This window comes from Zophobas morio, unplaced genomic scaffold (genome assembly GCF_036711695.1).
Source record: "Zophobas morio isolate AGI-343-1 ecotype UQ-CSIRO unplaced genomic scaffold, CSIRO_AGI_Zmor_V1 ptg000026l, whole genome shotgun sequence".
NCBI classification, from domain to species: Eukaryota; Metazoa; Arthropoda; class Insecta; order Coleoptera; family Tenebrionidae; genus Zophobas; species Zophobas morio.
The window spans coordinates 12,849,981-12,875,480 of NW_026972131.1; the positions used below are offsets into that span (position 1 = coordinate 12,849,981).

Sequence of the window (25,500 nt, forward strand, 5' to 3'; positions counted from 1 at the left end):
TCTCAATTGTGGTGATTTTTTTTATTCGTTGTGGACAAAGAGGGCGGAGCTCAACTGCAAAATTCATATTTCCCTACAAAAACTTACCGTTTTGAACGTGTTTTAAGTTTCTACGAATAAAAAAATCATTACAATTGAGATAGGGTGGGTGGGCGGGGTTTATATTTCGCCTCTTTTTCTTAATATACATTTTATTCTTTTAACAACACGATACTCAAAAACATGTTTTAATTTTTTGTAAAGAAATAAGCATTTTGCAGTTTAGCTTCGTCCCCTTGGTTAACGGCGAATAAAAAAAATCATCACAATTGCGATAGGGTGGGTGGGCGGGGTTTATATTTTGACTTTTTGTTTTAATATGTGTAGACTTCTTTTCATAACATGAAACTTAAAACATTCATGTTTAAAATGAAAAATTTGTATAGGGAAATATCGTTTTTGCAAATTAGGCTCCGCCCCATAATTGGGAAATCCATATTTCCTTGCAAAAACAAACCATTTTAACCATGTTTTATGTTTCTTGTTGTGAAAAGTTGGCTATGTATATTAAGAAAAATAGAAGCAAAATATATGCCCCGCCCACCCACCCTATCCCAATTGTGACGATCTTTTATTTGTCATGAGCCAAGAGGGCGGAGCTTAACTGCAAAATCCTTATTTCTCTACAAGAAATAAAAACATGTTTTTAAATATCGTGTTGTTCAAAGAATACTACGTATATTAAGAAAAAATTAAAGCCAAAGATTAAGCCCCACCCAAACCTGTCCTGATCTAAATATGTACTAATCTACTAATCAAGTTTTCATTCGTTGACAGACCTAGGGGCGGAGCCAAGTTCCAAAATCCATATTTCCCTACAAAATTTGACCATCTTAATAAACGCGGTATAAGTTTCTAAGAATAAAAAAATCATTACAATTGAGATAGGGTGGGTGGGCGGGGTATATATTTTGCCCATTTTTTCTTAATGCCCATAGGATTTTTTGAACAACACGATACGCAAAAAATATTTTTAATTTCTTGTAAAGAAATAAGTAGTTTGCAGTTAATCTTCGCCCTCTTGGTTAACTATGAATAAAAAAATCATCAGAATAGAGATAGGGCGAGTGGGCGGGGCTTATATTTTGCCTTTATTTTTCTTAATATACGCAGCCATCTTTTCACAAAATATAATTGCAAAATCCATATTTCCTTGCAATACTGTACCATTTCAACTATGTTTTAAGTTTTTTGTTGTGCAAAGATAGCTATGTATATTAGGAAAAATAGAGGCAAAATATATGCCCCGCCCACCCGCCCTATCTCAATTGTGGTGATTTTTTTTGTTCGTGGTGGACAAAGAGGGCGGAGCTTAACTGCAAAATCGTTATTTCTCTACGAGAAATTAAAAACATGCTTTTGAGTATCGTGTTCAAAGAATACCATGTATATTAAGAAAAAATTAAAGCTAAAGATTAAGCCCCACCCAAACCTGCCCTGATCTAAATATGTACTAATCTACTAATCAAGTTTTCATTCGTTGACAAACCTAGAGGCGGAGTCAAATCCCAAAATCCATATTTCCCTACAAAAATTGTAAGTATTTTTTAAACAACACGATACTCAAAAGCATATTTTTAATTTCTTGTAAAGAAATAAGTATTTTGCAGTTAATCTCTCTCTTGGTTAACTGTGAATAAAAAAATCATCAGAATAGAGATAGGGCGGGTGGGCGGGGCTTATTTTTTGTCTTTATTTTTCTTAATATAGGCAGCCATGTTTTTACAAAATATAATTGCAAAATCCATATTTCCTTGCAAAACTGTACTATTTCAACCATGTTTTAAGTTTCTTGTTGCAAAAAGATGGCTATGTATATTAAGAAAAATAAAGGCAAAATATAAGCCCCACCCACCCACCCTATCTCAATTGTGGTGATTTTTTTTATTCGTTGTGGACAAAGAGGGCGGAGCTCAACTGCAAAATTCATATTTCCCTACAAAAACTTACCATTTTGAACGTGTTTTGTTTCTAAGAATAAAAAAAAATCATTACAATAGAGATAGGGTGGGTGGGCGGGCTTATATTTTGCCGTTTGTTTTAATATGTGTAGACTTCTTTTCACAACATGAAACTTAAAATATGTTTAAAATGGAAAATTTGTATAAGGAAATATTGATTTTGCAATTAGGCTCCGCCCCATAATTGCAAAATCCATATTTCCTTGCAAAACCATTTTAACCATGTTTTAAGTTTCTTGTTGAGCAAAGATAGCTATGTATATTAAGAAAAATAGAGGCAAAATATATACCCCGCCCACCCGCCCTGTCTCAATTGTGGTGATTTTTTTATTCGTTATGGGCAAAGAGGGCGGAGCTTAACTGCAAAATCCTTATTTCTCTACGAGAAATTAAAAACATTCTTTTGAGTATCGTGCTCAAAGAATACCATGTATATTAAGAAAAAATTAAAACCAAAGATTAAGCCCCACCCAAACCTGCTCTGATCTAAATATGTACTAATCTACTAATCAAATTTTCATTCGTTGACAAACCTGGAGGCGGAGCCAAATTCCAAAATCCATATTTCCCTACAAAAATTGTAAGTATTTTTTGAACAACACGATACTCAAAAGCATATTTTTAATTTCTGGTAAAGAAATAAGTATTTTGCAGTTAATCTCCGCCCACTTAGTTCACTGTGAATAAAAAAAATGATCAGAATTGAGATAGGGAGGGTGGGCGGGGCTTATATTTTGCCTTTATTTTTCTTAATATAGGCAGCCATCTTTTCACAAAATATAATTGGGAAATGCATATTTCCTTGCAAAACCATTTTAACCATGTTTTAAGTTTCTTGTTGTGCAAAGATGGCTATGTGTATTAAGAAAAATAGAAGCAAAATATATGCCCCACCCACCCGCCCTACTTCAATTGTGGTGATTATTTTTATTAGTCGTGGACAAAGAGGGCGGAGCTTAACTGCAAAATCCTTATTTCTCTACAAAAATTTACCATTATAAACGCGTTTTAAGTTTCTAAGAATAAAAAAATCGTTACAATTGAGATGGGGTGGGTGGGCGGGGTACATATTTTGACTTTTTTTCTTAATACCCATAGTATTTTTTGAACAACACGATACTCAAAAGCATATTTTAATTTCTTGTAAAGAAATAAGTATTTTGCAGTTAATCTCCGCCCCCTTAGTTCACTGTGAATAAAAAAAAATCATCAGAATTGAGATAGGGCGGGTGGGCGGGGCTTATATTTTGCCTTTATTTTTCTTAATATAGGCAGCCATCTTTTCACAAAATATAATTGCAAAATCCATATTAAAATTTCCTTGCAAAACTGTACTATTTCAACCATGTTTTAAGTTTCTTGTTGTGAAAAAATGGCCATGTACATTAAGAAAAATAAAGGCAAAATATAAGCCCCGCCCACCCGCCCTGTCTCAATTCTGATGACTTTTTTTATACGTCGTAAGCCGAGGGGCGGGGCTTAATTGCAAAATCCTGATTTTTCTACGAGAAATTACCGCGTGAAATATGTTCTAAAGTAATCGTGTTATACAAAGAAAACTAAAGACATATACACATACAAAATTTAATTTTTCGGTAGTTTCGAAGGTTATGTATTCAATAAAAATCCTGACAGACGGTATACAGACAGACAGACAAACAGACGGAAACGGGCGTCTATTGTTTTTAGAAACTACGACACCTGTCTGCTTGGTTATTAGAATGATACGAGTTATCAGCCGAAATAGCTCAGTTGGGAGAGCGTTAGACTGAAGATCTAAAGGTCCCCGGTTCAATCCCGGGTTTCGGCAGACTTTTTTTTTTAAAAACAATTTTACTTTTACAATGACTTATATGCATAAAACATTTACTTTTTTTTATGACGCAATATGAAAAAAAATCGATATTTTAATTATACAATACAAAAAAAAAAAGTAATGCCGAAACCCGGGATTGAACCGGGGACCTTTAGATCTTCAGTCTAACGCTCTCCCAACTGAGCTATTTCGGCTCATGCTTCCGCAAGCGCTTAAATAGAAAAGGACAAACGTCTTTTCTCTCTCACAAAAAATCACACCTCAATTTAAACGAGATAAAATCTTGGAAGGAAACAATCAAACGAGATAAAATCGGTATCAAAAATATATTACTCTGTTACACAAAACAGTTAAAATGAGTAAAACCGACATAGATCAACTGTAAAATTTAAGTAACAACGGTTTTCTGTTCACATTTGGCTGTTGCGTCCAGCATTCTCTTAATCTTCTTTTTATGCTTCAAAATGGTAGACACCGGTTTCGGGTATAAATCAAAAACCCCAACATTAACAATAAAATCTCCATATTTCGTGCTAACAATATTTTTCATACCAAAGTTGTCACTAGAAAAAAACTATCATTGGACGGATTGTTACACCACGTACTAATACCTTGTGGTTTCCATAATTCTTTTAAAAGTTATCATGAGAGAGCAATCTTTTGCAATAGCAGACATTAAATAAGGAACAAGTACCAAGTTATTTTCTTTCATTTGTCTTTCATCCACATTCCCCAACATCATTATAATACACTTTAAACAAGTCCCTGGCCTTTTGGATACTTCCTTTAACAGTTCTCTCACATAGTCATACTCTCCTAGTTTTTTATTTCCTAGTAGTTTATAATAATACTGATTACCTTCAACATCTAACATTTGTACAGACAAAATTCGTTCCAAGACGCAACCCTTTGGAAGCTTAGTTTGAGCTGAACTCTCTTGGATTATGTTGTTCCACTCACAAAACAACTTCATGTTGCACCTATTCGTTCTCTCAATGCTTTCAAAATTTGTCAGGAGACAAGTTCTGACGAAATGGCAAAATTCTAGCAACAAACTACAACAAAACAATTAATATAATTGTTAATAACAAATAAAATTGACAACTGCGTCTCACTTTTCAAACGTTTCAACGTTATTTCGAAAAATATCAGTCAAAAAACTCGCAAATAAACCAACTTCACAGTCCTCAGAGTACTGAAGTTGGCCATTTTTAAATATTTTTAAGTTGTTTTGTGGGTTGGTCACGAGAGCTTGAACAGCGCGGATCATTTTAGTCGGCTCTCTACAAACCTTCACGTTAATAAGACACGTAATAACTACCAGTGGGTAAAATTTACCCTGAGAAAAGATCACTGGGGCAGTACGAAGACAACGACTGTATTTGTCCCTTGTTGTGCTAAAAATCAACAAAAGTAACTCTGGGGTACTGTGAAAGCAACAAAAGTCACCTTTACATACTGGTTCATACAAAAAGCGCACTTAGGGAAGTGTCTTTCACTAAAAGGTACCCAACCTTGCTTTGGTTTAATTTCCACAGAATATGTATTGTTTGACAATAAAAAAGGATAAAACTCGTCAGGTAAGAAGGCGTAGTCATCAAATAAAGCGGCCCGTCCGTACTGCAGACTTTTAGTCTTTCGATAATCTAAAAAAAATTAGCTTGAACCCCCCACAATTTAACAACCACCAACATTTACTAGGTCTCTGATGTGCCAGTTCCTCCTCTAAAATCTTCACCTGCTTCCTTGACAAAAACACCTGCTCAGCGTCACACACAAAGTTGCTTCCAATCAGCGCTCTAATAATTTTTTTATAAAAAGTGAGATCTCTTAATTCATCATCCAGTCCACTCCCGCAATACCAGTACAGGATGTCCGTAATCCAGTTAAGTATCCACCCGAAAAGCGACGTCGTCTTCTTAATTTTCCTAATCCGTAGTATCTTCCTTTCAGATGGCAACGAAATCACGACGTTGCAGTTGCCTTCACCCCGGTACACCCAATTCGACGGAATCTTGAACTCGTTCGAAGCGAACATGATGGATATCACAATGCTTCAAGTACCACAAAACTGAAAAAGCCTGATTAAATGAATCATGTTTTATCAGTTTATTTATTTATGTGGCGTGCATCATTTTCCGGGAAAACATAAAACTGTTTGAACGCGTCTGTCATAAATAAATGAAGAACAATGCCACTTACCTTACATAATACCTGACCATGTTTTTAAATCCTTTTATTGTTTTTAAAAGGATTTAAAAACTTTCCCTTTCTAACCCAAATTGGGGGGTAATGAGCGGACGCGCGCACGTCATAGTCGCCCGACAAAACTATCCACTTTTTTAATCCACCTTAAAAAACGCTTTATTATGGACATAATTGTTTCCAGTGTGAGTGGTTTCGTTTAATTTGCATCCGCATAATTTTCATAACGTTTCAAAAAAAGAGATCGCGTCCTGTGATACCGTATGTCGTATGACACTATTGACAAGCCGGAGGTAGCAACCCAACAAAAAAAAAGTGTGTGTGGAAATGTCAAATGGTAGAAGAAAACTCGTGCTTTAACTTCTTCACAAAAATAATTATTACGTAATCGATAATAAAAAAATGTAAGTTGCGACGTGCTCCAGACGTAATTGGTATGAATCTCGTTAATATTTTCTTTAGATACGAAACAACTGACTGCTTTGACAGTTGTATTTACCGAAAAACCTTGGACTCGTCTGTTGATATATTTATACAAATTTATACATTTTTCGGATATAAATAGACTTTACAACGAATAAATGCACTCCGGGTATGTATTTTAGTCAAAGTGTGGCGATTCGTGTCGATTTATATCTACACGGTGTTTTTTTTTTTTGGGGTTAGATTTTGAGGTTAGAGCCCCCAACCCCGAGTCAACGATGCCTAAAAACGAACAGGTTATTGAGTGTTCACCCTTGTGTCGCATGTGGCTTTTTTATAGCGGAGTCATCCGCCACCACACTATAATTAGGCACAAATAAAACGTCATTTGTGGCTAATATTGATTTATATAATTTTAATTTTTTTTCAGTTGCTGCTAGCCGCATGGTAGATGTTCACTGATTGCCACCTGTAGCACCTTATTTGATGGCTGCTTATATAAACCGCACAATATCCTTGATGTCGGGCGATGGGCCCCACAACAAGTCCATCCCGTCGAGCATGGTCGACCCCCGGACGTCCCGCCAACCACCTGATAACTCTCCGTTGCAGATCTTCGTCAAAGCGAAGAAAAAAATCAACGACATCTTTGGCGAAATCGAGGATTATGTCAAAGATGCCGTCGAATACATGCACGGTAAAGTGTACTCGAACCGCGTTCCCCCCATAATAATTAGTTTCCAGAGATCGAGAAGCTCCAAGACATAGTTGAGAAGGAAAACGTGAAGAAGTCGGCCGAATTCGTGGGGAAGGTTCACGGGATTCGGGATGTTCTTAGTAGAGACCATATGAAGGTGGCGTTTTTCGGGCGCACTTCCAACGGGAAAAGCTCAGTTATAAATGCGATGCTTCGGGATAAAATCCTTCCCAGTGGGATTGGACACACAACAAATTGTTTTCTCCAAGTATGAGTATAATTGTAAAATAATTTAAAACTAATTGTTGTTGGTAGGTGGAAGGGTCGCCCTCCGACGAACCCTATTTGGTTCTAGAGGGGTCCACCGAACATTGCGCCGTGGAATCCGTAGGTCAGCTAGCGCATGCGCTGTGCAAAGAAAAATTAAGCGAGTCTCAAATGGTGCGTGTTTATTGGCCCCGAAACCGCTGCTTGTTGTTACGAGACGACGTCGTGTTCGTGGATTCACCCGGAGTGGACGTCACCCCGAACTTGGACGAGTGGATCGACAAACATTGCCTGGATGCCGACGTTTTTGTTTTAGTAGCTAATGCCGAGTCAACTCTTATGGTTACGGTAATTTGTATAAAATTTCGTGATTTCATTGTCATTGGTTGTCTGTCTTCCAGGAGAAAAATTTTTTCCATAAAGTTTCCACGCGTCTTTCCAAGCCCAATATTTTTATTTTGAACAATCGCTGGGACGCGTCAGCCACCGAACCCGAATTTCTAGATCAAGTGAGTCTTTAGTGTTAATGGGTTTGATTAACACCTCGGGTTTTGTTTGCATTGCATTGCTTAGTATTTGGTTATCAAATGACGTGTTGTTTGCGATATTATAGTCGTAAACAACAAGCGTCGATTTTTCAACACTCGATCACTGTTTTTGAATGAGTTTGATGCTTTTCCGGTTGTTTATTCTGTTGTCGATTTTTGTGTAAGTGTGTATTTTTTAATTGAGTCTTTTTACTATTAAGCTTTGCAATGAGCAGGAAGAGGTGAGTCAATATTAGTTGTCTCTCTTCTCGTTAACATGTACCAGGTGTTTCGGATTTTGTTTTTTACGTTACAGTACGTTACAAACTCGACCAATCAAAATCCAGTGTTCGTAGCGCGGGAAACTCGTTATATTCAAAATTTAAACACGTTATTGGACTAATAAACAAACATCCGGGACACCTAGTAAAGTGGTACTTTTTTGACAAAACCGGTCTCAATTTAGGTTCGGAGGCAGCACCAAGAACGAGCCGTCGACTTCCTAGTAAAGGAGTTGAAAGTCTGCACGCCTAAAGAAGCCGAAGAACGGATTTTCTTCATTTCTGCTAAGGAAGTCCTCCAAGCTAGACTAGCGGAGCAAGGGCACACGGCTTCGACGCCTCTGACAGAGGGTTTCCAAAATAGATACTTCGAATTTCAGGACTTTGAACGAAAATTCGAAGAATGTATATCGAAGTCGGCGGTCAAAACGAAATTCGAGCAGCACTCGCAACGAGGCAAATTCATAGCGAAGTAAGACGGCTAGATAACATTTTAACCCCTTTTATCATGAATATGATAAAACGCTAACCAAAATTTGTCTGATCATCCCTTCCACTAAGGTGATGACGTCACTTCAAAATTGTACATAGTAAATGGGTTTTAAATTGTATGAAATAACATAGTCCTACAGATGTAGTTTATGATTCCGTATTGAGTTTTTATCCAAAACGTCCAGATTTTTGGGAAAAAAAGTCAAAATTATAAAACAACATTTTGCAATTTAATTTTGATTCTGCAAATCTTGTAGATGTTTTAAGGTTATGATAGTCACGATAAATTTTTATAAAAAATATATTTACTTATCCCCTCCAAAAAATTGATGACGTCAGCTCAAAATTGTAATTTATCATTGCATTTATATTTTCAAGCTGTTGCCTCGCCCACGCACCCCCTGTTCATTTCAGTGATTACTCTTAATATTGTTCAGTCTTATCATAGCAAGTTTTAGCCCCGCCCACCCACCCTTTATTTTCTTACAGGGTATGCCATTTACCAAAATCAGTCTTATCTTAACAAATACTAGCCCCGCCCACCCGCCCTTTCTTTTCTTGGAATGTATGTCATTTGCCACAGTCTGTCTTATCTTAATAAGTACTAGCTCCGTCCACCTGTGTTTTTCTCATTGTAACGATTTTATTTCTGTTGAGTATGAGTTCCTCATTATGGCTAGATCCAATGAATCACTGAAATGAAGGCGGGGTGGGTGGGTAGGGTTAATTATATGTTCCTTTGTAGAGTGGCAATGGGAACTAATAGAACGTAGGCTGCTAAAAAAAAGCGCTAATCGTATTTTTTTGTTTTTGTTTTACTATTTGCTACAAGATTTATTTTTTATTTCAGAAAACAAAAAAAAAGAAAACGGGTGGGTGGGTGGGGCTAAGTTTAACTTTTGTTTACAGAGTTTTTAATCCACACCCTCTTCATTTCAGTGATTACTCTTAACATTGTTCAGTTATTTACCAAAATCAGTCTTATCTTAACGAATACTAGCCCCGCCCACCCACCCTCTCTTACCTTAGAAACTATCTCATTTGCCAAAACCATTCTTATCTTCCCCCAGCCACCTGTGTTTTTCTCATTCTAACAATTTTATTTCTGTTGAGTATGAGATTCACCTGTCATTATCGCTAGATCAAATAAATCACTGAAATGAAGGCGGGGTGGGTGGGCGGGGCTAATTATATGCTTTTTGTCGAGTGGCAATAGGAACTAATAGAACGTAGGCTGTTAAAAAAAGAAAAAAAACGTGAATCGTATTTTTTTTTGTTATACGAATTGCTACAAGATTTATTTTTAATTTCAAAAGACAAAAAAAGAGAAGACGGGTGGGTGGGTGGGGCTAAGTTTAACTTTTGTTTACAGAGTTTTTCATAAGCAAGCAATAGCTCCGTCCATCCACCCCCTCTTCATTCCAGTGATTACTCTTAACATTGTTCAGTTATTTACCAAAATCAGTCTTATCTTAACGAATACTAGCCCCGCCCACCCACCCTATCTTTTCTTAGAGGGTACCTCATTTGCCAAGATCACTCTTATCTTGCCAAGAAGTAGCCCCGCCCACCCACCCTCTCTTTTCTTAGAAGATATGTCATCTGCCAAGATCACTCTTACCTTAGCAGGTACTAGCCCCGCCCATCTGCGTTTTTCTCATTCTAACGATTTTATTTCTGTTGAGTATGAGATCCACCTGTCACTATGGCTAGATTAAATGAATCACTAAAATGAGGGCGGGGTGAGTGGGCGGGGTTAATTATATGCTCTTTTGTAGACTGGCAATGGGAACTAATAAAACGTAGGTTGCTAAAAAAATGAAAAAAGTGCTAATCGTATTTTTTTTATTATACTATTTGCTACAAGATTTATTTTTTATTTCAGAAGAAAAAAAAAGAGAAAACGGGTGGGTGGGTGGGGCTAAGTTTAACTTTTGTTTACAGTTTTTCATAAGCAAGCCGTAGCTCTGTCCATCCACCCCCTCTTCATTTTAGTGATTAATCTTAATATTGTTCAGTCGTTACCAAAATCACCCTCTCTTTTCTTGGAAAGTACCTCATTTTCCAAAATCACTCTTATCTTAGCAAGTACATTGATTAAATACATATAGATAGACCCATGCTATTGTTTGGAGCGAACAGGCCAACGGCCGGCGAACAAGAGATGGCGCACCAACAGTCGGCCGTCAAACGCCGGCGAAAAGCTTGGACACCAATCGCGCGCGTAGATAACCCAAATCGCAGCAACAATACATTTAATAAAGCTACCACTCGACAGAGGGCGACGAAAACAATGTGTAAAAATCTCATAGTAACCATTTATATAATTTGCAACGTTGCCAGATGAGCCTAGCACAACTTTGCCGTTATTTCTAGTCGATTAGATTTTATTTCGTTTAAAAGTTTCTGGTGAATAAATGGAATTATTATAATGAATAAACAATACAAACAAATTATTACTTGTTATTTTAAATATTTGTTAGTGTTGATGAAAACATAAATGGTAATTAAAGTTATTCTAAATACGGTCCGGTCCGGTAGCTCAAATTTTACAGTACGAGTAATATGTTTCATGACGAGTAGGTAGCCGAGTCTTTAATTTCGAAACGAGTACTGCGAAAAGAGTTACCGGACGTATGTTGTTATGTATTTTATTTCATACTGTCAACATACTTTTTTATTGGATAATATTATTATTATTTTGAGAAAAAATCCAAATCGAGTCACTTTTTCTGACATCGTTAGCAACCGCTCTTTGGTAAATGTTTTAATTTGTTTATTCGTGCAAATCAGCATCATATGTTTAAACACATAGTACTTATAACACTTTACAGGACTTATTGTTTTGTATAATCCGACTCGATGGACGAATGTTTTGTGCAATCCGTCTCGAAGGACCAATGTTTGTGCAACTCGGCTCGTCCTACCAGTATTTTTTGTAATCTGGTTGATACGACAATGTGATACCGAATTGTACTTTGATATTGCTCCAAGGACCTTTGTTTTCTTGCGTGCGAGATAATAGACAGCGTTCGGTTTCGATGTTTAATACAAGACGGTTACAGAAGTACTAAATTTACATTTGTATTTACAATAACAGGTAAAGCAAAAGAGACCCAAAAGGGTCAGTGGCCGCTTCCGGAAATGGAAGACTTGTCCTTTTTGGCCACGGAGGTAGAAGAGTGTCTCTTCTACCTCCGTGTTTTTGGCTCAATTTTATCGGACTTGTCCGTTTTTTTTATTTTACCGGAATAGTTCGATCCAGTAAAACGTCAAACTTGACATAGTATGAAGTAAAATAAATAAATTTTATGATGTAAATACAATTAAGTGTATCGATAATAATTCGCTACTGAAAATTTATTGAAATATAATTTGTGTTAAAAAAAGATTTTTGTGGTTTTATGGTTTATTAAATGTAATTAAAATAAATAATATCAAGAACTTGTATTATATATCAAAAACATTCATTGTAAATAAGAAAATTATGTAAATAAACCATAAAACCATACAAAATTTTCCTGCGACCTCTATTCAAAATCCCAGTTTACCAATAGGAATTAAGGCACAAAGATGTTTCACTGAATTTATTACCGATTTTTCAAGAAAAGTATGCTTATAAGCCTATAAGCGTCTAATGGGTTAAAACAACAAATAATAATCACAATTTATTTGTTTTATATGTTCATTACAATAATCCCATTTATTTACCAGAAACTTCTAAATGAAATAATATCTGGTTGACGAGAAATATCCGCAAATTTGTGTTAGGCCCATCTGGCAACGTTTTCGGTAGGTAGGTATCAATGGAATAATGCGATTAGGTATACTGACCGTTTTAAGGAGTGCTCGTCCAATAGTGCGTAAACTAAAAGATTTGGTAATTTTCTTGGAAGAGTTTGTTTCTTCAATGAAAATTTATGGTTTTTAATTCTTCGGCCGCTTGAAAGTCTCGCCATGTGAAAATAGATTATTTGATAACCTGTTTCGTAATAATTGTAAATACGAACAAAAGCATATTTGCATATTCTAAACAACTGGCCATATCGATTCCAAACTTGTACAGATATGTTTTTTATTGTTTCTGTTTTCAATGAAATAAATTTTATTTGCAAAATACCTAATGTCTAACGACATATCACGCATACATACTACCCCATTTACTATATTTTCAATCTGTGCATTTTTCGCTTCATTCGTAGGAGCCAAGTAAGAAGTATCAGTGAGACCGGCGGACTTTCAATAGCTCGTAAATGAAAAGATTTAGTAAAGTTTCCTAGAACAGTCTGTCTCTTCATAAAAAAATTTAGACATTTTTACTATGAAATATAGGTACAATACGGTATATTCCACTGTTTGTTTTCTTTGAGATACGACTAGTTCTTGTGCCGAAGTGAAACACCAAAAAGTCTAAAGTCCGGAAATCAGAGTGAATTTTAAAACACATAAAACGACTTCTTTATTTATTTAAATATTGTCCTGTAACGTCCTGTGACGTGGAATGGAGTTTCTTAATGTACAAAAGTATGTTAGATAATAACCGAAAAATTTTCTTGATTAAAACTAAAGGAAACACAATTATTACTTGGAATAAAAATAAAGAATATCAAGAACTTGTGCTATGTATTAAAAATATTTAATTTCAAATAAGTAAATTATGTTAATAAACCATAAAACCACAAAAATCTTTTTTTAACACAAATTATATTTCAATAAATTTTCAGTAGCGAATTATCGATATACTCAATTGTATTTACATCATAATAGTTATTTATTATACAAGCGGTTAAAGTGAATGTTTAATGAGCGGCCAGTTTAAGGCGAGAGCGGCGTATGCCGCGAGCGCCTTAAGACCACGAGTTACACATTCATTTTAACCGCGAGTGTAATACAAACTTTTATTCAATTTTGACAACCCCAAGTCCCAAATTGTGAAAAAATTGGTGATTCAAAGTTCACATTCGAGAAACGTCAGAATTGACAGCGACCAAATAAAAGTTTTATATGCGTAGAATTTAGGTTACAATATCAGGTGTGTGTGTGTAGTATGTGACTCTGGCGACGGTGTTTGTTTATTTTAAGCAAACTAAAATTATCGAAAAATTGCAAAATCATGCAAGATTCCAGCGGCAAAACTTGCTCCCAAAAAAGAGCAAATCAGAAAGTGTATCAAAAGTTCCTTAGATGGAAAGAGCAGCAAGGCATTGGAGAAATTACAGAAATGGTAACCATGGTTTTAAAACAGCAAAATAAAAATTTTATTTCCCTAGCGGTTTAAAAATTTTATGGTGCTACCGGATAAACCAAAGCTTTAGTGGCCTACTGACGGCAAAATAAACGTTTGTTTACATGTCAAAATTGAATAAAATTTATTTATTTTACTTTATACTATGTCAAGTTTGACGTTTTACTGGATCGAACGATTCCGGTAAAATCAAAAAAACGGACAAGTCCGATAAAATTGAGCCAAAAAGGACAAGTGTTCCATTTCCGGAAGCGGCCACTGACCCTTTTGGGTCTCTTTTGCTTTACCTGTTATTGTAAATACAAATGTAAATTTAGTACTTCTGTAACCGTCTTGTATTAAACATCGAAACCGAACGCTGTCTATTATCTCGCACGCAAGAAAACAAAGGTCCTTGGAGCAATATCAAAGTACAATTCGGTATCACATTGTCGTATCAACCAGATTACAAAAAATACTGGTAGGACGAGCCGAGTTGCACAAACATTGGTCCTTCGAGACGGATTGCACAAAACATTCGTCCATCGAGTCGGATTATACAAAACAATAAGTCCTGTAAAGTGTTATAAGTACTATGTGTTTAAACATATGATGCTGATTTGCACGAATAAACAAATTAAAACATTTACCAAAGAGCGGTTGCTAACGATGTCAGAAAAAGTGACTCAAAATAATAATAATATTATCGAATAAAAAAGTATGTTGACAGTATGAAATAAAATACATAACAACATACGTCCGGTAACTCTTTTCGCAGTACTCGTTTCGAAATTAAAGACTCGGCTACCTACTCGTCCTGAAACATATTACTCGTACTGTAAAATTTGAGCTACCGGACCGGACCGTATTTAGAATAACTTTAATTACCATTTATGTTTTCATCAACACTAACAAGTATTTAAAATAACAAGTAATAATTTGTTTGTATTGTTTATTCATTATAATAATTCCATTTATTCACCAGAAACTTTTAAACGAAATAAAATCTAATCGACTAGAAATAACGGCAAAGTTGTGCTAGGCTCATCTGGCAACGTTGCAAATTATATAAATGGTTACTATGAGATTTTTACACATTGTTTTCGTAGCCCTCTGTCGAGTGGTAGCTTTATTAAATGTATTGTTGCTGCGATTTGGGTTATCTACTCGCGCGATTGGTGTCCAAGCTTTTCGCCGGCGTTTGACGGCCGACTGTTGGTGCGCCATCTCTTGTTCGCCGGCCGTTGGCCTGTTCGCTCCAAACAATAGCATGGGTCTATCTATATGTATTTAATCAATGGCAAGTACTAGCCCCGCCCACCCGCCCTCTCTTTTCTTAAAAGATATGTCATCTGCCAAACTCACTCATATCTTGGCAAGTACTAGCTCCGCCCACCTGCGTTTTTCTCGTTCTAACGATTTTATTTCTGTTGCGTATGAGATCCACCTGTCACTATGGCTAGATCAAATGAATCACTGAAATGAAGGCGGGGTGGGTGGGCGGGGCTAATTATATGCTCTTATAGAGTGGCAATGGGAACTAATAGAACGTAGGCCACTAAAAAAAAAAGAAAAAAGCGGTACTATTTTTTTATACCATTTGATTTATTTTTAATTTCAGAAGACAAAAAAATAGAAAACGGGTGGGTGGGTGGGGCTAAGTTTGTCTTTTGTTTACAGAGTTTTTCATAAGCAAGCAATAGTTCCATCCATCCACTCCCTCCACATTCTAGTGATTACTCTTAATATTGTTCAGTCATTTACCAAAATCAGGCTTATCTTAATAAATACTAGCCCCGCCCACCCACCCTCTCTTTCCTTAGAAGATATGTCATCTGCCAAGATCACTCTTACCTTAGAAGGTACTAGCCCCGCCCACCCGCCCTCTCTTTCCTTAGAAGATATGTCATCTGCCAAGATCACTCTTACCTTAGAAGGTACTAGCCCCGCCCACCTGCGTTTTTCTCATTCTAACCATTTTATTTCTGTTGAGTGTGAGATCCACCTGTCATTATGGCTAGATTAAATGAATCACTGAAATGAAGGCGGGGTAAAAATGAAAAATTAATAGTCAAGAAATTAAAAAATAAATGATAAATCAAGAAACTGTGAAATCGTAAAATTGGAGATGGAAAAATTGAATAAATGAAAAATGAAAAATTCTAAAACCAGATTTTGAATTACCAAATTGAAAAATCAAGAAATTGAAAAATAGAAAAATTGTAAAATTGAGAAATCAAAAAATCGTAAAATCGTAAAATTGGAAAATGAGTAATCAAGAAATTGCGAAATCAAGTATTTTGGAAATGAAAAATTAATAATTGAAACATGGAAAAATGGAAAATTAAAAATCGAAGTATTAAAAATGCCAATATTGAGAAATTGAAAATTTTGACGCGGATTATTATTAAACCGTAAAACTGGAGATTTGAAAAAAATGGCAAATAAAAAATTCTAAAACGGAAAAATTGAAAATCAAATATGAAAGTGGAAAAATCAAAGATTTCCAGAAATGACAAACCGATAAATTAAAAAGTCGAACAAAAAATGAATAACGAAAAATTGAAAATTAAAAATTGAGGTACTAAAAATGCGAATTTTGATTGATGCAACTGGAAAAATTGAAACAACAGATAATTATTAAATCGTAAAATTGGAAATGGAAAAATCGAAAAAATGAAAATTGAAAAATTCTAAAAACGAAAATTCGAAAAATCAAAACAGGAAAACCGAAAACTGAAAAATCCAAAAATCCATAAAAGCAAAAATTGAAAAATTGAGAAATAAAAAAATCTAAAATTTAAAAACTGAGAAATTAAAAATTGAAATGTTGAGAAATCAAAAAAAAATTAAAACTGTAAAATTGGAATAATTGAGAAATTGTGAAATCAAGTATTGTAAATTGAAAAATTAATAACTGAAACACGGAAAATTAAAAAATTAAAAATGCGAATATCCAGGAATTAAAAAACTTGATACAATGGATTATTATTAAACTGTAAAATTGGAAACGAAAAAATTGAAAAAAGTGTCAAAAAAATATTCTAAAATGAAAAATTGAAAATAAAAAATAAAAATGGAAAAATCAAGGAATTCGAAAAACGACAAACCGATAAATTAAGAAATTAAAATTCTAAAATGAAAAGTCGAAAAACTGAAAAATGGAAAAATTTAAAAATTGAGAAATTCGAAAATCGAAAATTAAAAATCAAAATAAAGAGGAATGAAAAAATTGTAAAATCGTAAAATTGAAAAATCAAGTAACTGAATCTAAATACTGATAGGCAAGAAATTAACAAATCGAAAAAAAAAAAAATCAGAAACCGAAAAATCGAAAACTGGAAAGTTAAAAAATCAAATATGAAAAACCGAAAATCTAAAGAATCGATAAATTAAAAAACAAAGAATCGAAAACTCGAAAAACTGAAGAATTAACAGTCGAGGCTAAAAAATCGAATATTCTAAAGTGGAAACTTTCAAAATTAAAAAATTAAAATAATAAAAGAACTGAAAAATTGGGGAATTGAGGAAAAAACGGATTGTAAAATAATAAAATTAAAAATGGAAAATTGGAGAAATAAAAAATTCTAAAACTGCAAACTTGAAAATCAAAAAGGGGGGAGGGTTAATTATATGCTCTTTTGTAGACTGGCAATGGGAACTAATAGAACGTAGGCTGCTAAAAAAATTAAAAAAAGTGCTAATCGTATTTTTTTTATTATACAATTTGCTACAAGATTTACTTTTTACTTCAGAAGAAGAAAAAAAGAGAAAACGGGTGGGTGGGTGGGGCTAAGTTTAATCATTAATTTTTAGTGATTAATCTTAATATTGTTCAGTCATTAATAAAATCAGTCTTATCTTAACAAATACTAGCCCCGCCCACCCACCCTCTCCTTTCCTAGAAAATACCTCATTTGCCAAAATCACTCTTGTCTTAGCAAGTTCTAGCCTCCCCCCCCCCACCCGCCCTCTCTTATCTTAGAGAGTATCTCATTTGCCAAACTCCCTCTTATCTTAGCAAGTACTAGCCCCGCCCACCTGTGTTTTTCTCAATCTAACGATTTTATTTCTCTTGATCCACCTGTCATTATGGCTAGATCAAATGAATCACTGAAATGAAGGGGGGGTGGGTGGGAGGGGCTAATTATATGCTCTTGTACAGTGGCAATGGGAACTAATAGAACGTAGGCCGCTAAAAAAAAAGAGAAAAAAGCGGTACTATTTTTTTATACCATTTGATTTATTTTTAATTTGAGAAGACAAAAAAATTGAAAACGGGTGGGTGGGTGAGGCTAAGTTTGTCTTTTGTTTACAGAGTTTTTCATAAGCAAGCAATAGTTCCGTCCATCCACCCCCTCCTCATTCTAGTGATTACTCTTAATATTGTTCAGTCATTTACCAAAATCAGGCTTATCTTAACAAATACTAGCCCCGCCCACCCACCCTCTCTTTTCTTGGAGGGTACCTCATCTGCCAAAATCACTCTTATCTTATCAAGTACTAGCCACGCCCACCCACCCTCTCTTACCTTAGAGAGTATCTCATTTGCCAAAATCACTCTTATCTTAGCCAGTACTAGCTCTACCCACCTGTGTTTTTCTCATTCTAACGATTTTATTTCTGTTGAGTATGAGATCCACCTGTCATTATGGCTAGATCAAATGAATCTCTGAAATGAAGGCGGGGTCGGTGGGCGGGGCTAATTATTTGCTTTTTGTAGAGTGGCAATGGGAACTAATAGAACGTAAGCTGCTAAAAAAATGGAAAAAAGTGCTAATAGTATTTTTTTTTTGTTATATTATTTGCCACAAGATTTATTTTTTATTTCAGAAGAAAAAAAAAGAGAAAACGGGTGGGTGGGTGGGGCTAAATTTAACTTTTGTTTACAGAATTTTTCATTACCCCCTCTTCATTCCAGTGATTATTCTTAATATTGTTCAGTCATTTACCAAAATCAGTCTTATCTTAACAAATACTAGCCCCGCCCACCCAACCTCTCTTTTCTTAGAGGGTACCTCATTTTCCAAAATCACTCTTATCTAGTCAAGATTATATACTATTTGCTACAAGATTTATTTTTTATTTCAAAAGAAAATAATAAAAAAACGGGTAGGTGGGTGGGGCTGAGTTTATCTTTTAATATTGTTCACAGTCATTTACGAAAACCAGTCTTATCTTAACAAATTAGCCCCGCCTACCTTCCCTCTCTTTTTTAGAGGGTATCTCATTTGCCAAAATCACTTTTACCTTAGCAAGTACTAGCCCCGCCCACCCGCCCTCTCTTATCTTGGAAGGTTTCTCATTTGCCAAAATCACTCTTATCTTAGCAGGTATTAGCTCCGCCTAGCCGCGGTGTTCTCATTCTAACGGTCGTATTTCTGTTCACTATAAGATCCACCTTTAATTCAGATCAGATAAAATAAATGACTGAAATGGAGACGGGGTGGGTGGGCGGGTTTAATTATATTATCTGTAGCCCTATTAGCAGACACTAGCCCCGCCCACCCACCCCCTCTCGATTCAAGTGGCTACTCTTTATACTTTTCAGTCTTATCGTAGCAAATACTAGCCCCGCCCACTCACCCTCTCGTTCCTTGCAGGATATGTCATTTGCCAAAATCACTCTTATCTTATCAAGTACTAGCCCCTCCCACCCGCCCTCTTTTCTTAGAAAATATGTCATCTGCCAAAATCACTCTTATCTTAGCAGGTACTAGCCCCGCCCACCTGCGTGTTTTTGTCATTCTAACGATTTTATTTCTGTTGAGTATGCGATCCACGTGTCATTATGGCTATATCAAATGAATCGCCGAAATGAGGGCGGTATGGGTGGGCGGGGCTAATTATATTCTTTTTGTAGAGTGGCAATGGGAACTAATAGATCGTAGGCTGCTAAAAAAAAAGAAAAAAAAAAGCGCTAATCGTATTTTTTATTTGTTATACTATTTGCTACAAGATTTATTTTTAATTTCAAAAGGAAAACAAATGAGAGTACGGGTGGGTGGGTGGGGCTAAGTTTAACTTTTGTTTACAGAGTTTTTCATAAGCAAGCAATATCTCCGTCCATCCACCCCCTCATCATTCCAGTGATTACTCTTAATATTGTTCAGTCATTTACCAATATCAGTCTTATCTTAACAAATACTAGCCCCGCCCACCCACCATCTCCTTTCTTAGAGAATACCTCATTTGCCAAAATCACTCTTACCTTAGCCAGTACTAGCCCCACCCACCCGCCCTCTCTTTTCTTAGAAGATATGTCATCTGCCAAAATCACTCTTATCTTAGCAAGTACTAACTTCGCCCACCTGTGTTTTTCTCATTCTAACGATTTTATTTCTGTTGAGTATGAGATCCACCTGTCATTATGGCTAGATCAAATGAATCTCTGAAATGAAGGCGGGGTGGGTGGGCGGGGCTAATTATTTGTTTTTGTAGAATGGCAATGGGAACTAATAGAACATGGGGTGCCAAAAAAAAAAAGAAAAGAAAAACGCCAATAGGGTTTTTTGTTATACTATTTGGTACAAGATTTATTTTCTATTTCAGAAGAAAAAAAGAAGAAAACAGGTGGGTGGGTGAGGCTAAGTTTGTCTTTTGTTTACAGAGTTTTTCATAAGCAAGCAATAGTTCCGTCCATCCACCCCCTCCTCATTCTAGTGATTACTCTTAATATTGTTCAGTCATTTACCAAAATCAGTCTTATCTTAACAAATACTAGCCCCGCCCACCCACCCTCTCTTTTCTTGGAAAGTACCTTATTTTCCAAAATCACTCTTATCTTATCAAGTACTAGCCCCGCCCGCCCATCCTCTCTTACCTTAGAGAGTATCTCATGTGCCAAAATCACTCTTATCTTAGCCAGTATTAGCTCCGCCCACCTGTGTTTTTCTTATTCTAACGATTTTATTTCTGTTGAGTATGAGATCCACCTGTCATGGCTGGATCAAATGAATCTCTGATTCTCGTATTTTGTTTTATTATACTATTTGCTACAAGATTTATTTTTTATTTCAGAAGAAAAAAAATAATTAAAAAACGGGTGGGTGGGTGGGGCTAAGTTTATCTTTTAATATTGTTCACAGTCATTTACGAAAACCAGTCAAATTAGCCCCGCCCATCTTCCCTCTCTTTTTTAGAGGGTATCTCATTTACCAAAATCACTTTTCTCTTAGCAAGTACTAGCCCCGCCCACCCGCTCTCTCGTTCCTTGCAGGATATGTCATTTGCCAAAATCAGTGTTTTCTTGGCAAGTACTAGCCCCGCCCACCCGCTCTCTTACTTCTTAGAGAGGATTTCATTTGCCAAAATCACTCTTATCTTAGCAGGTACTAGCCCCACCCACCCGCCCTCTCTTTTCTTGGAATTTATGTAATTTGCCACAGTCAGTATTATCTTAGCTAGTACTAGCTCCGCCCACCTGTTTTTCTCAACGATTTTATTTCTGTTGACTGTGAGATCAACCTGTCATTATGGCTAGATCAAGTGAATCACTGAAATGAAGGCGGGGTAGGTGGGCGTGGTTAATTATATGCTCTTTTGTAGAGGTAATGGGAACTAATAGAACGTAGGCTGCTAAAAAAAGAAAAATAAGTTTTAATCGTATTTTTTTTTTGTTATATTATTTGCTACAAGATTTATTTTTAATTTCAAAAGACAAAAAAATAGAAAACGGGTGGGTGGGTGGGGCTAAGTTTAACTTTTGTTCATAGAGTTTTTCATAAGCAAGCAATAGCTCCGTCCATCCACCCCCTCTTCATTTCAGTGATTACTCTTTATATTGGTCAGTTATTTACCAAAATCAGTCTTATCTTAACAAATACTAGCCCCGCCCACCCACCCTCTCTTTTCTTAGAGGGTATCTCATTTGCCAAAATCACTCATATCTTAGCAAGTACTAACCCCGCCCACCCACCCTCTCTTATCTTACGGAGTATCTCATTTGCCAAAATCACTCTTATCTTAGCAAGTACTAGCTCCGCCCACCTGCGTTTTTTCATTCTAACGATTTTATTTCTGTTGAGTATGAGATTTACCTGGCATTATGGCTAGATCAAATGAATCACTGAAATGAAGGCGGGGTGGGTGGGCGGGCTTAATTATATGCTTTTTGTAGAGTGGCAATGGGAATTAATAAAACGTTGGCTGCTAAAAAAAGGAAAAAACGCGTTTATCGTTTTTTTTTTTTTTTTTGTTATACTATTTACTACAAGATTTATTTTTTATTTCAGAAGAAAATAAAAAGAGAAAACGGGTGGGTGGGTGGGGCTAAGTTTATCTTTTGTTTATAGAGTCTTTCATAAGCAAGCAGTAGCTCCGTCCATCCACCCCCTCTTCATTCCAGTGATTACTCTTAATATTATTCAGTTATTTACCAAAATCAGTCTTATTTTAACAAATACTAGCCCCGCCCACCCACCCTCTCTTTTCTTAGAGGGTACCTCATTTGCCAAAATCACTCTTGTCTTATCAAGTACTAGCCCCGCCCACCCGCCCTCTCTTTTCTTAGAAGATATGTCATCTGCCAAAATCACTCTTATCTTAGCAGGTACTAGCCCCACCCACCTGTATTTTTCTCAGTCTAACGATTTTATTTCTCTTGAGTATAAGATCCACCTGTCATGGGTAGATCAAATGAATCACTGAAATGAAGGCGGGGTGGGTGGGCGGGACTAATTATATGCTGTTTTGTACAGTGGTAATGAGAACTAACTGAACGTGGGCTGCTAAAAAAAAAGAAAAAAAAGCGCCAATAGTTTTTTTTTGTTCTACTATTTGCTACAAGATTTATTTTTTATTTCAGAAGACAAAAAAAAAGAGAAAACGGGTGGGTGGGTGGGGCTAAGTTTAACTTTTGTTTGCAGTCTTCATTCCAGTGATTACTCTTAAAGAGTCGGTCGGGCAATTTGGTAATTTCATATTTTCTCGATATTCCATAACCCCTAGAGAAGGCCGTAGTAAGGGGGAGGCTAGGGTATGCTGAGCCTACCCTAGATCCAGACAAGTTATTATAATTAACCAAACGTGAATTAGAACATCGAAAATCAAAATAAAATGTAATGTTTTATTCAATAAGCGGAAGTCGGAGCAATAAAAAAGTCTGGACCGTCGGCACTGTGATCCGGTTATTGCAATTCGTAGAAAACATCTCTTAGTTTAGTTTCTGTTTCACTCTCACGTGTTATCGCTAATTGTGTTAAATTACGAGTACCATAAATGATTTTCAGTTCGGTCTTCAGTCGCACCTCTGTTATCAAATCTTTTAATTTTTCGAAAGAGCTGGATTTGACAAGCTAAACTTTATGGGCGAGGGAAGTTCTGTCGAAGTAATCTTCGCCCAAGAATATCGTAGTTTAGCGGGAAATTTTTCCACCATATGATTGAAAAAACTCTACTAGTAGGCTATGAATTTATTTTAAAAATAAATCTCATAACCTACAATGTTATATAATTGAAAAATTTCAGCGAACTTCGAGAGATTCTGGACGACATCTACAACGGCGCCCAGAAGCTCAAAGACGAAAAACTGAAACAGAAGAAAGACGTCAACGACAAAATCAACTACACGGAGGAGCAGCTAATCATAATAACCCAAGAAATGAAGCAGAAGATCCACAATATGGTCGAAGACGTCGAACAACGAGTATCAAAAGCTCTCAACGAAGAAATCCGCCGCCTGAGTACCTTAGTCGACGAATTCAACCTTCCGTTCCACCCAGAACCCCTAGTGCTAAACGTATACAAGAAAGAACTGCACTTACACGTCGAAACGGGCCTGGGTTCCAATCTGAAAGCCAGACTTTCAACCGCCTTAGCCATGAACATGGAAGCCAGCCAAAGAGAAATGACCGAACGAATGGAAAATCTGCTCCCGGAAAACCACCTAGCGAATTCGAACATTATCTTACCCAGGAGGCAACCCTTCGAGATTTTGTATAGGTTGAACTGCGACAATTTGTGTGCAGACTTCCATGAAGACCTGGAGTTTAGGTATTATTATCATTGTCATTAATTGGTGACTATGTAATGATATTGTAGGTTTTCGTGGGGGATCACCACGTTGATCCAGCGCTTCGCCGGCAGCGGCGCCAACTTCCTTGCCCTCAAAAACAAGCGCGAAAGTCCCCAGAACTCCGTCATACCTTCCACGCCCACCGACCAGTACGACGGGCGCGTGCTGTACGCGGGTCCCGCTCTGGAAGACTGGTCGCTGATTTCGCGCCTGGCCATCATGGGTGTGACGTCCCAAGGCACCATGGGTTGTCTCCTCGTCTCTGGGTTCCTCTTCAAGACGGTGGGTTGGCGCATCATCGCCGTGACCGGCGCCGTCTACGGGTGTCTCTACTTGTACGAGCGCCTCACGTGGACTAACAAAGCCAAGGAGAAGAGCTTCAAGAAGCAGTACGTTAACCACGCCACCAGGAAGCTGAAGATGATCGTGGATTTGACGTCGGCTAACTGCAGCCACCAGGTGCAGCAAGAGTTGAGCGGCACCTTTGCGAGGTTGTGTCACGTGGTGGACGAAGCCACCGGCGATATGGATAAACAATTCAAGGAGCTGGAGAAGGACGTGGCCACGCTGGAGAACGCAGCGAGTCGGGCCAAGGTCCTCAGAAACAAGGCGAACTATCTAGCACACGAGCTGGAGTTGTTCGAGGACGCGTATCTTAAAATCCACCACTAGGTGTGGTAAGTGGAAAAAGTTGCAATTTTTTTTAACGATGTTTAGTGACTTTGATATTGTGATAGATTTATTTATAATATTCGAGCAATTGTTTGATTTTAATTACGAGTTGGTGGTTTGAGGGGTTTGGTTCGAGCTCGATGTCGAGTTGAACGGAACCCCATGACCGGAAATAACGTTATTAATGTTTATTTAAATTATACACATTATATCAAAAATTTGTATGAATAAAATATGAGATTAAAATGTGAGATCTCTGGTTTATTTGTTACCGTTTTGTTTATGTGGAAGATCGTATTGCTATAGGACTTCGCCTTCTTAAACAAATAACTGTAGTCAAATTTTTGTTAGTGTACATAACTCTATTAATAAACGTTGTTGTTTTTATGGGTGGTTTTATTGTACAGCGTGATCAACTGTTTCAGTTGGTATCAATGAATTTTTCTCGAAATTGGTAGACCTGTCTGTCACTGAACCTCACTTTCTGTGGTCAAAACTGACAGAGTTGACAGTTATACATCTCCAAAATTTACAATAGTAAATAACTGTTATTTAAATTTTATAAAATAAGATTCCCCTGCACATGTGGTTTATGAACCGCTGCTGAATTTTTATCCTTGACATCCAGATTTTTGGAGAAAAAAAATCAAAATTACAACATTTTGCAGTTTAACTCTGAAATTGTGGAAACGTTGCCGTTGACGTATTTTCAACCAATCAAAGTGCAGTGGTGTGCAGTGCCGCCAACTTCAACGAAGGCTTATTACATTTTGCCTATTTGTTTTAATATGTCTAGACTTCTGCTCACAACAAGAAACTTAAAACATGTTTAAAATGGTAAATTTGTAGAGAAATATCGATTTTACAATTAAACTCCACCC

At 36.5% G+C, this 25,500-nt stretch overlaps 2 protein-coding genes and 2 non-coding genes across 7 annotated transcripts; 2 read left to right on the forward strand and 2 right to left on the reverse strand.

Moving 5' to 3' along the window:
* The first annotated feature begins 3,737 nt into the window (after positions 1-3,737).
* Positions 3,738-3,810, forward strand: Trnaf-gaa (transfer RNA phenylalanine (anticodon GAA)). The gene has a single exon. It is a non-coding gene; the product is annotated as a tRNA-Phe (tRNA).
* Positions 3,811-3,937: 127 nt separating this feature from the next.
* Positions 3,938-4,010, reverse strand: Trnaf-gaa (transfer RNA phenylalanine (anticodon GAA)). Its single transcript has one exon. It is a non-coding gene; the product is annotated as a tRNA-Phe (tRNA).
* A 118-nt stretch (positions 4,011-4,128) lies between these two features.
* On the reverse strand, positions 4,129-6,261 carry LOC135136029 (inositol-pentakisphosphate 2-kinase). Its single transcript, XM_064065154.1, has 7 exons — positions 6,019-6,261; positions 5,515-5,887; positions 5,266-5,462; positions 5,155-5,213; positions 4,932-5,099; positions 4,428-4,871; positions 4,129-4,379 (listed from the first exon to the last, which is right to left on the reverse strand). The coding sequence occupies exons 2-7, from the start codon at positions 5,852-5,854 to the stop codon at positions 4,205-4,207; spliced, it is 1,383 nt and encodes a 460-aa protein (XP_063921224.1). The 5' UTR covers positions 5,855-5,887; positions 6,019-6,261; the 3' UTR covers positions 4,129-4,204.
* Positions 6,262-6,310: 49 nt separating this feature from the next.
* Positions 6,311-25,006, forward strand: LOC135136028 (transmembrane GTPase Marf). 4 transcript variants are annotated; one of them, XM_064065152.1, is made up of 10 exons: positions 6,311-6,425; positions 6,484-6,613; positions 6,688-6,740; positions 6,875-7,141; positions 7,189-7,409; positions 7,457-7,756; positions 7,810-7,917; positions 8,402-8,688; positions 23,401-23,925; positions 23,974-25,006. In XM_064065152.1, exons 4-10 carry the CDS (start codon positions 6,931-6,933, stop codon positions 24,617-24,619), a joined length of 2,298 nt encoding a protein of 765 aa, XP_063921222.1. In that variant the 5' UTR covers positions 6,311-6,425; positions 6,484-6,613; positions 6,688-6,740; positions 6,875-6,930; the 3' UTR covers positions 24,620-25,006. The 4 variants fall into 4 exon arrangements, with proteins under 4 accessions (XP_063921222.1, XP_063921221.1, XP_063921223.1 ...); XM_064065151.1 differs by lacking the exon at positions 6,688-6,740; XM_064065153.1 differs by lacking the exons at positions 6,484-6,613; positions 6,688-6,740 and having other exon boundaries at positions 6,311-6,455.
* The last annotated feature ends 494 nt before the right edge of the window (positions 25,007-25,500 follow it).